Here is a 19,203-nt window from a genome sequence, read left to right on the forward strand (position 1 = left end):
ACCAGATGCTTGAACCATTTTCCCAAAGCACGTTTTTGAAAAGTACTCCAATAACCAAAATGACAAGGGTCTTGTGTATTTGAGTCTTTTCCCTCCACTGTGACGTTTTCAAGACCCCTTTACGCCTCATCAAGGACCCTGAAAACTACCTTGAAACATTTCCTTGACCTCGGAAACATCTTCTGCATCGCTTTCAAGTTCCATCAGGACTAGGTTTCAGCATCATCATAGTGATGTGTGACATAGTGACATAGCAGGACATGCAATGTTGGCAAATTAAGTTAAACACATCACACTACAACTATTTTGCTGCTTTTATACAAAGGAAAACTCCCATGATTCTCATTTCCATAACGTATCCAGTATTAGTATTTAATGACCTCCAGTCTAGGTCGGCCCGCCACAGTGAGGCCATGATGAACACAGCTATATTAGGTGGTTCATGGAAAGACCCGGGCTCAACGAGGCTCCCTGATCCAACCGTGAGCTTTACAGCAGCCCTCGCCTTGACCTCACTGCTTTTTTTAGTACTCGTTTCACCCTCTCTCCCTGAGGGAGAAAGTGGGCCCCTGGGCGACTGTCAACCAGGGCAGCCCGTTCAGAGTGGGAGGGGCCTGAACCCACCTGAGCTGTCTGGAAACACGGAGACCGTCTTGTTATCCACTTCTAGAATCTTCTATAACACCCTCTGATGTTTAAGGATCCACTGAAACCTCTTCAAAACCTCTTATACCTCCCCCCAAATCCCTGAAATCCTATAACACCCAGAATGGCATTCCTAACAAGCCCTAGAACATGGTCCTGGAACCTCTCCAAGTATCCTGTGAATCCCTCCAAGGAAACCTGGATTCTTCTAAGGAAACCAACACCCCATCATAAACAACTTTTTGAAAACTGGAACCTCTGAATGAACATCCTGACACCCACCAAAACCTCCTAAAGGAAGCGCAGAAAGAACTCTTTTAACCCTCAATGAAATCCTTAAAACCTACAGGAATCCGTAAAGTCAAATGAGGAAGCTAGAACCCCCTGAGAAACTCCCTCAGGGACCCCTTTCTTCAAAGTTTAGTAAGAAACATTAGATAAGGGCCTTCCTCAAAAGCCATTCATAGTATGGGTCACACTGGTTTTAATCTGGTTCCAGTCCAGGTGGTCTCACCTCGCTGAGGATCACCCATACCGGCGAGTCCGTCAACACCGACAGACGCATGGCCTCCAGGGGCCCGAAGGTGGGGTCCACCTCTCCCTCTGCGATCCCGTTGTTGAACGTTCCTGAAAGAGACGAAGATCAATGACATCAATTAACTGATGGACTTGAATCTGTCATGTTTCCCAGATTTCCTTGTGAACACAAACACACGGTCGTTTATGCAGAATTATGTATTGTAAATTATGTTTTATGCTGATATACCTTCACTGGAGGACATTTTTACTGCATTGTAAGAGTATTTTCAGCGTGATATACTTTGCTAGACTTTTGTTTCTGAAAACAAGTCAGAGTAAAAGGGTTTTTTTAGGGATTTGTTGAGTTATTATTTACTTCTTCTTCTGTTGATGGAGCTCAGTAATTTAAGGGTTTTTATGCTTTTTGTACAGATTTACAGGGGTTTCATGTTCGTTAAGAGCCATTAACACTCATCCAGTGTCCATTAACTGACCCCATGGTCCCGTTTGACTGCTGTTGTTGTTCGGTTGTTATCTTCTACATTTTTCTGGCTTCCTGCTGATGTTCAGTCTCATTTCGGCTCAGGTTTTGGTGCGACTGCACCTCAACAGAGCAATAATCCCTCCGAGGATTTGTTTACTGGGATTATCATGCTGGCAGTAATGCTTCCAGGTACGAGTGTGTGACGGTAATCCCAACAAAGAGCAGCGTCTGGGGGTGTTATTGTTTATCACCTGGTATTATCAGGTATTATGGCTTTAATTCAATATCCTCATGTGTACGGCTGCCTGAGAGCTTTTCTCAGAAACAGAAATCACAGGGAGACAGCCCAATAAAACCAACATGTTAAATAAAAACACAGAATCAGACACAGAAATTGTCTCTATTGGATGAATGCATTGACCTGATGATGGCGCTGGAGGAAAAGTCATCCTCCGGGGAACATGAATGTGTGGACTAAATCCAATATTTCCTGAGATTTCAGTCTGGACTGATGGACACACAGCCTTTCCTACAGCCATGAACCCATTATTAACCCCGCAAACATGCAATAAAATAAAAAAAGAGCGTCCCTCAATAAAACCATGATTGGAAGAGAAACATTCGGGGTGATTTAAGGGATGAAACTATCTGAGAGCTGTTGGGTGTTTCTCTGCAGGACATCTGAAGACTAGCAAGCTGAAATTAAAAGAGTGAAGGAGAACCGGGCCGATCGATCCGCCGACTCATGTGAAAAATTGATGAAGGGGATAAAGAGCTGCTGGTTATTTATGATGTCAGATTAAAACGTGCACTCCTTCCCTTCATGTGTTGTTTCTTAAAACCTCCTTTAATGCACAGCTTCTTTTTCTTTGCTTACTTCTTTAAATCCTGGGGTTTCATGGATTCAAATACTTTGACTGAAAGGTCAGATAATTATGAGAATATATGTCGACCTGTAGCTTCATATGTTTACACTATGTTTACACTCACTCCCAAGGTCCAGATTAATGATAATCTGCAGAATAAAAAATGCAATAATAGTCGCTACATAAATGATCATACATATCTCCCATATGTATGATCATTTATGTAGCGACTATTATTGCATTTTTTAATGCCGCTAAGAGGCCCAGCGGGCTCTTAACTTTGACGCGCTCGTTGAATTCATTCATCACTCCAGTTCCGTTTTAAAGGATTTATTGCAGCAAATTATGTTAAAATATGATAACAAAACAACACGGTGAACAGAAAATATCGGAGCCCCACTCACCCTCTGCAACTGAACAGGTAATTAACACATAGGTGTTAATTACCGGAAATAATAGAAACCAAAAGAGCGTGTTTAGGATAAACAAACAATAACACAGACAAACTAATTTTGGCTCCTACAATTTATATCCCAGGATATGTAATATATTTATCACAATATTGTGCCAGAGTACATTTGAGTTCATTTAGATGAATCACTTTTGCAAGATGATTAAGAAACATCTGCAGCAGATAATTATGTACATTTATGTAAGAATTAAAGGGTAATTCAAATGTAAACAATAAATAACTAGAACAAGTTTGGCAGACCAAACAAAGATAGATACATAAAAAATGGGCTGTAAATATGTGATGCTTCTGTCAGCTGAAGTGACCAAAATAAACCACCAGTCACTGCTTGCTATTATGAATCCAAATGTAATGTACTCAGGGCTTTGTTGGGCAGGAAGTGTAACAAGTTATGTTTTCCTTATTATGCCTTTAAAAAGTAATACTTTACCCAAAGTTACTCATTGGATTACTTTTGCTTTCGTGAACATTAAACTTAAAATATGTTTCAGACAACTTGACCACAAATAAGTGGATTTTCTGCTTGTTTATGAAGGAGACGTCCGGTTACCAGGGTGCATCATAGCCTCTTCTTCATCTATAAAACCAGTGATGTGATTGGCTGAGAGTGTAGTAAGTAATCCCACTCACTGCTTATTAATATTCACCTTCGCCCAACTGTTTTACATGTTAAAGAGATGAAAAAAGTGTCTGAGTAAACACAGAATATTTAATTTTGAGTATTGGAGGAGAAGTAGTACGTCCTTAAGTAAAGTACAAGTACCTCAGTTTTGTGTTTAAGTAGAGTACTTGAGTAAACGTACTGAGGAATTATCGTCAACAAGTCAAACTGCTCTAAAGACCTTTAGTCGCCTGCTGCTGCTCAAAGCTCTGCTAGTGCTTCTGTCTTTACTGCTTTTATTACCGCCATCAAATAAAATGAGATCTTCCCAAAACAGTGAACTTTACGTCATCAGCCAAACATGTAAATGTCTCACAAAACCCTTCATTGTGTGTGAGAGAGTGTGTGTGTGTGTGTGTGTGCGTGTGTGTGTGTGTGAGTGTGTGTGTGTGTGTGAGTGTGTGTGAGTGTGTGTGTGTGTGTGAGTGTGTGTGTGTGTGTGTGTGTGCATGTGTGTGTGAGTGTGTGTGTGTGTGTGTGTGTGAGTGTGTGTGTGTGTGTGCATGTGTGTGTGTTCATCCTCATTGTTGCAGGAAAACAAAAGCGGATGAATGTTGTCCTGAATAACTTTGCTCTCATTAACACATGGCTCGTTAAGCTTGTGATGAAATGTCTTCTAAATCAAGTTCTAATGGGTCACGTCAAGATCTCTACATCAGTTCATTTGCTTTTGTTCTTGTAGGAACGCAACACAAAACTAGAATTGTATCCCTCAGCCAACCATCCAAGTTTTATCTTTGTAGACGTTTGTATGAAATTGGCATAATTTCCATATGAATTCTTGAGTTGCGGCCAAACGTGTTTTGTGAGGTCACAGTGACCTTTGACCACAAGCAGACGTGACCTTTGACCAGACGTTCCTCAGATATTCATTCATTTACTATGGGTATAGACGCACAGACAACCCCAAAAAATAATGCCAGCTCCCACAGCTGATGCTGACGCGGACGCACAAAATCATTAACTTCGGTAGAACACAAATTTAACTTTTTACTTTTCATTTTGGATTTGAACTCATCCCAAGATTGATTGTGCATTGGCGATTGGATCTGAATCAACGCCGCGTCTCCCAGCCTGAACTATATCATCAAGTATATCCTCGTTAATATGAAAAAAAAAGAATAAAATATGATCTCTGGCTCCATTTTAATCAGATAATGTTAGTTAACTCTTCTATGCTCTTTCTTGTCAACCGCAGTTGGTTGCTAGGCGACGGGCGCAGCAAAGGCCAGTCCGTAGGCCAGACCACTTCATTTCGGAGAGCGCTCGGCTCGCCCGTCGTGGTCTTCAAAGTACGCGTAGACGTAGACCGCGAAGGATGGACACCCAGCTAGAGTGATAACATCGTCACACATGTGGACAATCAACCTCCCATCTAACGAAGGACCGCACAGAGGAACCACCGAAGGCAGCGTCGCTGTCAGGAGGATCTGCTTGTTAAACCTTTATCCTTCCTCTTGACAGCTTCTCGCTGCTCCCAGCAGCAGGATCAGCACCTTGGAGAGCACCGCGGAGCTCCTTCCTGACAATTATCTTCTATAACGCTTGGCGGTTCTGCTCCGCCGGTTGCAAAATGTAGATAAATATTTTAATCGGTGCGTTTTTATTGGGCATCAAGCTTGCATTGACCAACATGTGTTGTTGCCCCTTGGCCCCTTGGCCCCTTGGCCCCCTGCTACCGGCGCCCGTGGTCTCCATGTCTCATTCCTCACCTATTCTGATGAATCCGTCTTCTGTCCGATGATACTTTGGTGTTTTCTCTCTCCCTTCTGTCAAGGCCTCTTTCTCTGCCTGAATATTCTGGAAAACACAAACACACAACCTAATTTTCACGTCAATATAAGTTAGACCTTATAATGAAAACACTTAATACTGAGCAATTAAAGGCTGTTTCTTCTGTGCAAACATAAGTGATTAAAGGCTCCTTTGTAAAAACGATCTTACTGATAAGAAAAAACATTGTTAATGGGATTGCCATGGGATTGTCACTAAGTATGGGGAAAATATGAAGATTTAACTGTACAACAGTATGAAGTAGTATGAAGAAACAGACCACCACTGAGAACACAGAAGTGAGCATCATCGAAAAATAAGAAAATAAACCACAATAGCAGTTGTGTATATTTGGGTATTTGCACCTTTTTAATATATGTTATATCGTATATTTTTTATATTATTTTTATTTTTATTTCATATTTAATTTCCTTTGTACTGCAGCTGCTGCACAACAATTTTCTTCCAGATAAATGAATTAAATAAATAAAATAGACTAGAATAAATTAAAAATAGAAAATCATATTCCACATCCTTCCTTCCCACCAGGCCTTGACATCATCCTCTCTTCTTCTTTATGTGTTGGTTGATCTTTCTTCTTTTTTTCTTTTATTCTATCAAACCAATGGATAAGTAGAAGATAATGGATGGATGGCTGGGTGGATGAATGATTTTTAAAAATGATTTAAAATATGTTTTTCTTCCTCCCTCTCTTCTCTGCTGAGGCTGATCTCAACAGGAGTTCCTCTTCCTCTCAGTAAATCTCACTCTGTCCTGCTGTGACACTCGGTCTTAATCAGCCTTCGTCTTATATTCGACCAAGAAGAAGGCGCCATGATCCGTCATACTGCTTTAAATATCAGAGGTGACAAGCTGAGCCTGTTCTCAGTGATAAGAGGTACAGACCCAACATACAGGCAGTGTCTTAGTAACGTTTAGTAACTGATTCAGTCACTGGAATCAAGACTCACGTCGAACGGCAGCACTTCCACTGATGTGTTGAAGAGTTTGTCTCCCGGATGTTCAATATTCCCACTCCGGAAGAAATACCTGACAGAAGAAGGGCAACGATGGGAAAGATGGGTTACAATATTTCAAATGTGAATCAGTGAATGGTGTAATCCTCATTGTATATGTGACCCCTACGTGCTTGAAGATCCCGTACTGTTCTGGGAGCTTCTGGCAGGATTGACACCATGTAACCTCTGTTACTAATACCCTGTAATACCTTGTGGTGCTCTATCACAATCTCCATCTTCTGGTATCCCTCACAACTGTTGAAGCTGCAATGTTACCACTAGTACCCCTGATACCCCTGAGGCCACATCACCAACTCATATCATGTAGTACTTTGTAATACCCTGGAACCTCTCCTATCCTCTAACCTAGTAATCTGTGGTACCCCCAATAGCCTGTATTGTCCTGGTATCATGTGGGACCCCTCGCACCCTGTAACCCCAAGCAACCTTATAGACCTTATACCCTGTATTTCCCTGGTACCCACCTCTCGATCCGGACAGGTGTGAAGAATCGTATCCGTATGAAGTCCCCTGCTACAGGGGTGAAGGCCCAAAAGAAGTCCTCCCCCAGGTAGGCTTTCTCCAGGGTGAAGTGCTGGTAGGTCTTCAGGCTGGTTGTCACCTCCGCCAGCGGGTTGGCATGACCCTTATGGAGGGTCTGTTTCCCAAAGTCCTTATCCTGGAACAAACCATGGAGTTTATTGAGTTTAAATGTTATGTCTGTGGATCTGTATCAGATTTGAATGTGGAAGCGTAGATTCAGATATCAGGGTGTTCTTTTCTACTCTGTGTTGCTCAGTGACAAGAAAACAATATGAACCCTTTACAGACTGGTATCACGCCACGTTTGATGACTAATCCAGTTTCAGTTCAGTGCAGAGACACTAAAGATATGAGCAAGCACGACTGTTAGTGTATTTTGATGCTTCTTTAGAGACATTTTTATGTTTCGACATGTGTTACTGACTAATGATCCAGATGATTGTACCAGTTTTAGTTTAGTCTGGTTGTTGGGATCATTTTAATTGAATTTATAAGAAAGCAATCAAGACGGTCCTCACTAGAAAAATGTTACAGTTCAGGGGTCTTTAACCATTTCTCCTCTGAGATCTACTTTGATTCAAAACCAAGAGCTCCTCATTACACCGAGTTGTCCGTTGTCAATAGCAGACATAATGATGGTCCTTTTAACAACGTTTCAGCAGTCATTGCCTCTGTTAAAATCCCACCACAGGGCTTTTTGTGTTTAGTTGGGATGTATGCCACTAAACAAAGCCTCTGTTGCTTCCTTCATCATCAGTTTGGTGAACAGAGGCGGCTTGTCTCTGAATAGTGTTTTCAGCTGCTTTGTTTGTAGACGCCGGCCACCAGCCTGAAAGTCCCATAGGACTTTGATGGCGCTCAACCTCGCATCTGCTACCGACCAACACGCTAGCACAGTGATGAACAAAACAATCCACTCCTCATTAAAATAGTATGCTTTTTGCCTTTTTTGTGACAGAGGGGCAGGATTTCTATGAATTTGATTGGATAGATATTTAAAACAGGTTTACACTGTGTTATTGTAAACATATGTGTTACTTTGTGTTATCAAATGTATGTATATTCTTTCTGAACCCTCAGCGAGCCACTCAGAAACATTTAGCGAGCTAATGGTAGCTCCGAAGCTAATTGTAGCTCTGAAGCTAACGGTAGCTCTGAAGCTTATGGTAGCTCTGAAGTTAATGGTAGCTCCGAAGCTAACAGTAGCTCTGAAGCTAATGGTAGCTCCGAAGCTAACGGTAGCTCTGAAGCTAACAGTAGTTCGCTAAGACAAACCTGCTGTGGGTCATTTATTTAGATTTTCCTGACAACCGCCAGCTTGTGAGTGGTTACTGGTGCTGTAAGAAACAAAGGTGGAAGTTGTGTGATGTTGTTATACTACAGTAAAGCCTGTTACATAGGAGGAGAAAATGTGTGACCTTCCCAGTCAAGCTTCTCATATTGAACAAATCTCCTGGCTTAACCCTCTACAGAAGAATAAATCCCACTCGCACATCAATTATTTCAATTCAACCTCACATTTTAAAACTCCTCCTTAACTGCAGTGCACAGCTGTAAATAGCTGTGTTTAGCCTCCATCTCTACAGGGCCCCATGCAGGCTGGCCTCGATGGTTCACTCTCCATTTCAAGGAGGCGCTGGTTCAGGATAGCCGGATCAATATCCAATTGATTGGTCCAGACTGCAGCAGCAGTCAGAGGGGCTAATATCCATCGCTCTTAACACAGTAATCAGAGGCGCACCGAAATGTTCCTGCTGGCAGGAGGCGAAGCTGCCACCACTGTGAGATACTGCTGCTTGTGTTTGAGACTGCAGAGGCCTTCAATCTTCATCCCTCCAGAGACGGGCTGAACTTTCCCTGAACACTGTTTCATACTCACTCAACTTTCCTCTGATAGCTGACCAGGGCAGAACGCTTCACACTGCAGTTACAGCTCAGATATGGGAGACAGTTCGGCTGCTCACATGTGCACCAACGTTTAGTACCAAGGAAGGAAATACTGTGGCCTGTATGTACAGCGGAGGTATTTATAAATCCACCTTCTGTCTGGTGACCATGACAGAGTTACATGAATGTGTTCCTCATTATAAACTCCTATATGGTTTACATGATCATTCAGGGAGTGTCATGTTTTGTCTTTTTTTATGACCTGTATATACATATTTGATTTCTAAAGTTTCATGTCTCATGTACTTTTACTTTTTTCTGTTACTTCTACTTCCGTAAAGTACATTGTGAGAGATATAAAACCAGATTGAAATTCCTTGTATGTGTACATAAACTTGACCAAATAAAGCTGATTCTGATTTTGACATTTTAACATTTTGTGATATTAGCACCTACATGTGTGCGTGATTTCAATTAAAGGTAAAACCTTTTTGAGCAACATGCCAGATTTTTATTGTTCAATCTCAACAATTAAACTGTTTCAGGAGTTTGAAATTCAAACAATATCAGATTTGTCATATTTCTGTGCTTTAAGTTGTTTGTCCAACAAAAGTATTTTGTGTTTGAGTGGTGCAGTGTTTTTTCAGAGCTGTGGTTGCATCTGGTTGCTATCATACGGAATATCCACGGGAGTAAAAATGTGGGCTCAAGGCAGAGTAGGAGAGTTTTGTGTGAGAGGAAACATCTCCATGAGTACGATCGTTTAGGTTGAGTGATGAACATGAACTACCTTTGTATAGAACAAACTGTGCTGGCCTCAGGGGAAAACACTTTGACCAATTAACTCTCCCGGTAACTTGTGCTATTTTTTCAGAACGTGCCAGCGGGCGACTTGTTGACTCCCTACGGATGACCAGGCTATTCTGTACTCAAATGTAAAAAAACATCTTAAGATTCAACTTGTTATTATAATGATAATAACTCCAGTGAAAAAGTACGTAGAAGTACTCAAGCTAAAAAATATTTTTAAATAAATGTGCCTTTAAATTAAACATGAAAATTGACTAAACATCTACATTTGAATCTGACGCTGGCTGACCTTCAGTGTCAGCTGATGTCATCACCCTATTGTAGACACACACACACACAGACACACACTCACACACACTCACACACACACACACACACACACTCGTTACCTTGAGTTTCTGTATTTTTCCAGCCAGAGACGAGTGAGTGCCGACGTGTTGGAAGAGAGACGGTTTGAACCGGATCCTCAGGTTTGCTTTCTGGCGGTCGCAGTGTTTCTGATGGAGACACATGAACACGAACATCACCTTCACGACCACAGCTGCTCGAGCAACACTGAACCTGACGGGGGAAAATGTACGCTGCTGAAGTAATGACTTGTTGGTGTGTCGAGGCTCACCGCGTCCTTCTCTGGGTTGCACACCTTGACCCACATGATGTGGTCCAGCAGCCAGTCGATGGGCTTGTCTTTGTAGAACATCAGCATGAACTCCACGATGAGCGACAGGTCCAGAGACTTGAACATCTTCCCTGTCAGACGAGGAGAAGGTGCAGTTGAGTGGAACAGTTGCTGATTAAACTGGAAACAACTGAGTATAACGGCAACATCCCAGTCTGTTTCTCTTTTGTTTACACACACACACACACACACACACACACACACACACACACACACACACACACACACACACACACACACACACACACGCATACTCTCTGTTCATAATAAACTTTTACATTTACTCACAGAACACAAGTACGAGGTGACGCTTAGAAAAGATGCAGGTTTGGATTAACACACACACACCTGTCATGTAACTGGTTTCAGTTAGGTACAACAATTATGTAACAAAGTTATGGTAAAATAAGTGATTGACTGTGTTTCACACAGGACATGAACAGTGGTATCCTGGGTGAAAGTCCAGTGTGTTTTGGGATATTCTTTACACTAAGTCAGCTGCTGCGAGTGTCTAATGATGATGTTGTTCTGTTTGTGTTGGAGTTGGTTGAAAGCCCGGTGCGTCTCATACTAAAGGACCCCTTGCTGTGTTGGAATCAGACAATAAAGGTGGTGATATTTAACATTTATTCATGTTGGTCAAAAAAAAAAAAAAAAAAAAAAAAAAAAAAAGTTCAATAAAAGTCCTGAAGAAATATTTTCATCTTGTTACACATGAGAATGAAAATTGTGTGCACAAATTATTAAATAGATCTTTCGTGAGTATTTTTTCTTTTGATACTACAGTAGTACATTTTGCTTTTTCTGTACTTTTACTGTAGTATTTTTGTGTGGTAGTACTCGTACTGAAACATAGTATTTTTACACTATGGTATTGTTACTTTTACTGAAGTAGGTGAGGACTGAACCCGGAGAGTTGAACACGAGGAGCAGACTTTCCCTGCAGGAAGCGTCTGAAATACGTGGTGACTTGACGTCTCCACAGACTTCATATTTATCTGTACGAGTCTGTTTGAGCTGAAGGAAACGGCTGTAACTGGAATTAAAAGGTCAGAAACTGAACTCAACAGAGGAATTAGAAGCTCTGCTCCGCCCCCTTCAGGTCCAGCCCAATGTGTCTGGACATTTCAGCCTCCGAAGGGCCGGATGCGAGACGAGGTTACAGAAAAAAACAACCCCTGCAGAAACGAAGGCCTTGGCCGGACTGAAAGCTAAACTTAGCAAATGCAAAACTCAGATTTGAACAGTTGAATAGCAGAGCGGCCCCGCAGCGCTGCAGCTCTCGTCTCCGCCTGATGTGATTCAGTGAGTCAGCTTCGCCCTGATGAATTTATTAAAGCAGCCGCCGCTCGCAGACCGCTCGGGTCACAGAGGATTGGTGAGGTCAAAAATGAGGACCAGCGGGAGGACTGGGGGGGGGGGGGGGGGGGGGGGGGGTATGATGCTCACACAGTCGGGATGAAGAAGAGACGACAAAAACATCCATGTGTGAAATCAACATCATCCAGCTCAGAGATCCTGCTGCTCCATCACTCTCTAAATCACACTCTCACTCCAGAGAGTACCTCTACATGTACTCGAGTACTGCACTCATCTGACCGACTCGTACTTTACTTGAGTATTCCCTTTCATTCGACATATGAAGCCAACTTAAACTCACCAACAGTTTATACAAGTACAGCTGAAACAAGTAGTCCATCAACTAGTTTATTACAGAAAATGACTGCGAGGCTATTTTGATGGTTGGGTCATTTTTCTTGTAAAAACTTTTGCTGGTTCCATGTAATAAACTTAATAATGTTAATTAGTGATAATGTATTGTAAACATTATAAATTGTAAACATTTTACTGTGTACTATTAGTATTTTTACTGATACAAAGTATCTCACTAGTATTTTGTTAGTCATTTATTTACAGAGTATCAGAGTATCTGCACAGTGTGGTATTAGTACCTTTACTGCAGAAATACTTCTGCTAGCAGAGACAATGAGATCATTCAGATTCAATCAGGAAAGAAAGAACGGCCGTTGAGCTGCAGCTCCTCTGAGCTCTGCAATCATTGGCTGAGAGCGACGACGGCTCACATCTTTTTCAGAGTTTCAAGTTGATCCAGTGTGAAAACGTGTCGGTCTTCTAGAAAGTCTCCTTGGTGGATGTGAGGCTTCCTCAGGAAGGTGTGAGAGGAAACAGGAGAGGAGGTGTCTATGACCTGGAGATGCTGGTCTGAGAGAAGATGCGATGAGGAGAGGATGTGTGAGGGTGCTCTTGTTTCTCTGACTTTGTGAGGACCAATTTGATTTCCAGAAGTTGAAAGTGAGTCGTCACTTCTTCAAAGAGCTGCTCAAATTAAGATTTAGAGGAGACTTCATCCCTCTGCAGCTCTGCAGAGCGTGGATGTGAGCCGTGCTCTCATCATCCCCATGGACGACGATCAGCCTCCCACTGCACGTCAAGTCTTTAAAGGGTATTTATATATTTACTTATTTTAGTAAATTTAGTCCGAATCAAATCAAATTAATGTATACCACGCTCTTTACCTAAATCCAACTCAGTGGTTTTGTTGCCTAACTTATGATGCTGGTGATGGAAATGGAGGCAGCTTTTTTTAGTTTAAATTTACATTCACTTTCATGAAGTGAAAACACTCTGTGTTAAAGTTGTAAAACAAAAACACAACTATCAGACCAGACAAGCCAGGTGACCAGTCAATCATCAGGTAGCCCCGCCCCTAAAGCAGCCCCTGCTTTCTGGTCTGGTGGACTCTAAATGGACCATAATGTACTAAATGAACATCATGCTGGATTGAAGAAGACTTGAAACTAGAGATTGAGACTAAAACTCATGTTTACAATGTTAATGAGATAATACATGAAAGGAGAAGTAGGATCACTTTCTCATAGACTTCTATACAAACAGACTTCTCAGGATTGGTTTCAGCTTTCAGAACCGGAGGGTCAGAGGTCAGAGCTGCCAGAAAACACCACACAAATCTCTTTTAATTACCACAGTTGTAAATCATGTTTCATGCTTTAATTCCATGACTAAAAGCTCGTCTTTTGTTCATGTGTTCTGGTTTGGTTTTAGAACTATGAGCCGACTCTATTGGTTGTCATGGCCATTTACATCAGAGTTTTCATTTATATAAGACTGTTGATGTATTCTGCACATGTTCATGGATCTCTGGGAATGACGATTGTACTAAATGTTGACAAAGCAGCAGAATGATTTGATTTTCAAGGTCATTGAATCTGACAGTGTATACTTGCTGCTGTAAATAATACCATGATTGATTAAGGTGAGTCTCAACTTACAAACACAAGGGATTTTCAGGCAACCTGTCTTTCAACATCACATCGAGTTTCTGGCAAAGAACTAAAGTTCTTCATACAACCGTAAAATGGAAGATTGGAAGTAGATCATTTGATTTCATATTTGTGATTCTTTATCTTTGCAGTGCTCTTCTCTTGCTCTTCTTTTATTATTATTATTATATTTTATGCACTAAAACACTAATTACACATAAACATAAAAGGTATTACAGACCTACTTTTGTTGTATGTGACACATGCAATGACAATAAAGGCATTGATGAAACTCTCATGTTGCTTGCACCCCCATTCATTTAAGTCATCTTATGAGGAGGTCTAGTTGTTAATCTTGATTTCACTATCATGGTCTTGTTTAATTCTGAATTCAAACAATGACACAGGTATTATTATTATGATTATGATGATTATTATGTGATATTGCGTGGATGTCTGCAGCAGAGCTGGATGATGTCGGACTGTCGGACACAGTTTCTCTCTTTAAAGAAAGAACAAAGAACATGTGAACAAGGCGGCTGGCGGACGTAGGCTACACTCCTCTATTAACTTCACTGTCACAATACCCATAATGCAACAGTTTCATCAGCCTCACACATCAAGAGAAACACATCTGAAGGGTTATATTTTAATGATGTCCCCAAACTGAAATAAGAGCTTATTTTCCAACTATAAAAGGATCTGCTCTGCACAAGTTGGTCACAATTACTTAATAATCAAATTAAATTAGAAATATTTCGGTTAAAGCTCTAAAAATAAATGAGTGGGTGCGTCCTGGCGGGGTTGGAGCAGCAGAGAGAATATAACACACATAATGATATAATTGATTGTTTTCTCCACTGCAGTTAGTTAAATCAATAATTCACACTTCAAATGTTTTATCTCTTGATGGAGGAAGCGCCGCCGCCAGCAGAGAGACGGATCTCCAGACTGATCAGTTATCACAAACTGGAATCTTTCACCTCATTACTGCAAAACAATGCTGAGATTGTACAAGAAGATTTAGAATGAATCGCTTCACACTGGAGACACGAGGAGACGAAGGGGAACACATTTTCTCATTATGGATTAATCTGATGATTATGTTCTCTGTTAAACTATCGATTGTGTGTTTGTAAAAAGAGGGAGAACTGGCGTCACAATCAGAGCCCAAAGTGAGACCTTCAATGTCCGTTTAGTCCAAACCTCAACATTATGACTTATAAAACATTTGCATTATTAGAATTATTACGTTTGCAAACTGCAAATGTTTTACAGGAAAAATGACTTCAACCACCAAAATACTTTCATATTCATTTTCTGTCGATCCACAAATGGATTAATGCATTAAATGTGTCAGCCTTCATTCTATATTTATTTACTTTATTTTAAGTAGTAGCATGATAAAAAAAAATACTCACACAAAGTATAATTACCTCAAGTTAGACGTACATTTACTCAAGTAGTGTAATCATTAGTAGTCATTATTTTATTAGTCATAATTTAGTGCATTCCGGACACATTTTTTTGTTTAGCGAAGAGTGTAGAAGACAAATACAAATATGAATCTGATTTTATAACTAGTAACATTGGCTACAAATGCATAGTGTCATCCATCACCATGACGAGCTACAGCTGTTATTCCCCATTATCCTGATGGGACATTCACCAGGATCAACTCTATGTGATCCCATATCGTCCCATTCATAACTGAATCTGTTCAAAAGTTCAAGTTCTTACCATTCTGGTTAAAACCGAGCAGCTACTTCACATTCATATAAAGTCCTTCAACGGCTCATTTTTTGTCCAAATATTTCTTGTGTTTTATAGAAATGATGTCAGCCTGTAGGAGCTGCTGATTCAAGGTTCAGCTTTTCATCCAGGAGTGGAGCCAAAAACATAGACAAAGATCTGTAGTTGCATTCTTCCTCTGACCGTCAAACGTCGGCCCATTCAGGAATATTCAGGAGGGAGTGAGATGGATCAACAAAACCCTGAAATATTCTGGTCCAGATGAGCAGAAACCTGAGTGTATTCATTTTATGTAAGTTTGGTAACATCTCTACTTTAAATCCTTCATTCTCAAAGGTTTATGTCTTCAAAGCTGTTAAGATAAGGCTGTTGCCATGGTGACATCCTCAATGTCTGTTTGTCTGTCCTCAAGCCAAACCCCCAAAGAATCAGTTTCCTGTCACCTCAAACAAATGGAAGCAGCAAACATAGATTTCTGCAGCTGATTTTCTTTTCTTTGATAAAATGATTTAAATAATGAATCGATTATCAAACTAGTTGTAGAATAATTTGTGTTTTTTCACCAATGATTCATGTGAATGCTGGAAGTTTATTAACTGCATGTTATTAGCAGATAGCTTGTATTTAGAAAGGAAGTGTCCGATCTCGACACATTTGGGCCTCAGATCAGATCAGAATGATCTACCAGAAGAGATGTTGTGCTGATCGGACCTCTGACGTCCTGATTCTGTCCGTCTCCATCTTCAGAGCTGGAAGCAGTTCTGAGGAAATAGCCAACTTCAGATCAGCTTGTGGTTCCACGTGTCGCCGTCGGCTGATTGCACCCGGGAGAACGGGAGTCATTGATTAGCCTTGGCAGAATAATTAGAGAGCAGATCAGACGGAGGCTGATGCTTCAATTGATCTGCTGGGTTTAATTTAACAACCAGACGACGTAGTTTCCAGTTGCAGACTCTCCTCAGCTCCCTCGTCCCTGAACAGCTTCACCACCAGCTCTTCATACTCCCCGAGCACTTTGTGGTACACGAAGGTCCGCTGCAGAGCTTTCAGAGCTTTCAGCCACGTCTCATCAATGAAATCCCTCCAAGTCATAAAAAAATCACTCAAATCCAACTAGATGACAAGCTTGCACTCGTTTTAAAGTTTCCCACAATTTGACCTTTTTTAAAGTGGAAACAGACGACTTTTTACATTTTCCCCTCGAGCGTCTCCGAGTGGTATTATTGCTGGCGTCGCTGTCACAAAGGCAACCCGATCGCTTTTCCTTTTTCCTCAGAGTGGCGGTGACCAAATGTAGTGTCTTATTCAGACCATCAGAGAAAGAGCTAGAAATAACTGTTGAAATATGTGACATTGTAATTTCAGAATAATCCCCGTCCTCCTGGCAGCCTCTCCTCGCTGCAGCATCATCACCGTGGGATACGGGGGCACTGCATGTTGTCGTGGCTTATTGTTTGACAGCAATGGAAATTTAAAAAAAAAGATATATTATCAAAATCGTTTTCATACTGCCTCACATGGACCTCTGTGGGTGTCACAGTAGTGGAGTACAGGGAAACGCTAGTTTAAATAAAGTTTGATTGATTGATTCCCATTGATTAAGCTGTGTTTTGCGTTGCGTCACCAAGGAGAGCCCTCGCATTGGCAGGATATAACCTGGGTGTTGACTTCCTGGCGAGCAGTCAGTGATGCGTTCTCCATCTAACAGCAGTGGTTGGTCTGCCAGAGCGGGAGGGCGGAGCTAACGCCAGAGTCGTCCTCAGCTCCCTTGTGTGTGAAGCGGCGTGACACATTTCTACGTATGTGAGCAGATTTACGGCCTGCTCTGGTCTTACAGGCTTCAGGGTCGCGACCTTCACGTCTACTTCTCTTAAATGACAAAGATGGCGTCCGACAAGCAGGAAACACAACAGCTGCACAACCGCTCTGTTCCTTACGATAATGACTATTATTATGATGAATGTTATTCTTATTAGTATTATGATGGTTGAAGTGAGCAACATGTGACCTGAGCAGTGACTCACCGATGAAGCCGAGCTGAGAAAACTCCAGGATCATCCACTCCTCCGACGGCTGCTGCAGCGCAAAGTTCTTCATGGTGGTGAAGTAGTTCGGACGAGCGACTATATCATCCTCCAACTGGGAGAGAAAGAGAGAGAGAGAGAGAGAGAAAAAGAGAGAGAATTCAAATCCTTTATTTCAGTAAAAAAAACTGAAATGTAGAGGTACTCTGTTACTCTGTGACAAGTAAACGTCTTGAGTACAGAAGTATTATCAGTTAAATGTAGGGAAGTATTAAACATGTATAATACTTACTAACTTTAACTATTGTGAATGTATTATGAATGTGTATAAAGTACTAATTTTGAACTCAATATACAACACTCTATGTTTGATGTCTTTGGGGTTGTGGAAATGAAACCTGAGAGAAGTTTAGAGGAGAAACTGTGAACCGAGACGAGGAGACAACTGAGTTACTGCAAGATGTCAAAAGCCAAAGTGGGTTGAAACGACTGCCGTAATCTTTAATGACGTGTCGTATATTTAATGATATGTGTCTTTATGTAGAAGATGAATCTGAAAAGTAACTAAAGCTGTCAGGAAAGTGTATTAAAACATACAACCCTTCCCTCCAAGATGTATTATCAAGTGGAAAGTAGAAATACTGAAGTACCTTAAAAGTGTACTTAAAAGAGATTGCTAACATTGACCATGCAGGGACATTCAGTGACGGTTTCAAAGACAATCTTCCAACGTAGCTTCTAGTCATTCATTTTATCGACACAACTAAAGTAGTTGGTTAAGTTTGGCTTTGGTCTCACAGCTGTGTCCTGGGTGAAAGTCCTGTGTTGGTTCAACCCGTCCGTCCTCCATACTCGGACCTTCTCGCTCTTCTTAACCCAGGGCTACTGAGTCGAACTATGCCGTGGGGGGTTCACATACCGATGTTAGACGGGCCTCGGTGCGTCGGGATCGGACGCCGCGGGGCGCTAACGGCTGGTTCTACAAGACATAACACCGGCGTGTGTCGGGAGGAAGGATGAAAGTAAGAGGAACTGGTTCTAATAATAATCTCTCTTATCAAACGGCCATGTGGCTGAGTACATCTAGTGAAAACACAAAGAGCATTAAAGAGCAGACAGCAGAGAACAGGAGCTGCATTCAGACCCAGGATCAGTGGAAACCAGATACATGATGGAGGAGGCGTTCTACACCTTCTACTCCAAAGACCTATTTTACCCCAACAAAATAAAACAATATTTTTTATTGATTTCTTTTTTTTAAATATGATATTTACTTTTTGATTTGTAATGCTCAATCTGGCATTGAATTGAAAATAATATTTGATAATAATTTGAAGTATAATGATTGTATTGCTGTTTTTAAGTACTTTCTTTCTGTATTTTAATGACGTGTTGATGTTCATCATGAAGCAGCCATGTTTGTTCATTGTTGTCATTATGTATCATAACCTTGTAAACATTCTGACCTGACGAGGATCCAACAGGATGCAAACATGTCAGTGAATGAAACGTGGCATATAAGTGTCGTGTTTCCTCTTCCTCTAAGTCTACAACACATGAGGACGGATGAGGATCAAGGAGTGATCTGAAGCTTAATGCATCACCGCCGCAGCGCCTCCTGCAGGAGTCGGTGATCATTTGTTCACTAGTTTCATGTTCACCATTTGTCATCATGGTGGATTATTGTGTTTCAGTCCACAGGTTTCTTCCAGCTATGGTAGCCGGCGTGTTTGTACAAGTGGAGGGACAGGTCATCACTCAGTCTGG

The 19,203-nt window shown here is 41.3% G+C and overlaps 1 protein-coding gene across 1 annotated transcript in view; it reads right to left on the reverse strand.

The window, feature by feature from the left end:
- The window catches only part of mgat4b (alpha-1,3-mannosyl-glycoprotein 4-beta-N-acetylglucosaminyltransferase B), an 86,536-nt gene that overhangs the window by 2,335 nt on the left and 64,998 nt on the right, over positions 1 to 19,203 (reverse strand). The window contains exons 8-14 of the mRNA XM_084010057.1: positions 17,437 to 17,551; positions 10,299 to 10,429; positions 10,069 to 10,176; positions 6,925 to 7,118; positions 6,392 to 6,470; positions 5,360 to 5,447; positions 1,160 to 1,272 (exon numbers count right to left, since the gene is read on the reverse strand). Of these exons, the coding sequence (XP_083866183.1) occupies positions 1,160 to 1,272; positions 5,360 to 5,447; positions 6,392 to 6,470; positions 6,925 to 7,118; positions 10,069 to 10,176; positions 10,299 to 10,429; positions 17,437 to 17,551 (828 nt within the window). The remainder of the gene's footprint in view (positions 1 to 1,159; positions 1,273 to 5,359; positions 5,448 to 6,391; positions 6,471 to 6,924; positions 7,119 to 10,068; positions 10,177 to 10,298; positions 10,430 to 17,436; positions 17,552 to 19,203) is intronic.

The sequence above is a fragment of the Eutrigla gurnardus genome (genome assembly GCF_963514095.1).
Source record: "Eutrigla gurnardus genome assembly, chromosome: 5".
In the NCBI taxonomy this organism is placed as follows: Eukaryota; Metazoa; Chordata; class Actinopteri; order Perciformes; family Triglidae; genus Eutrigla; species Eutrigla gurnardus.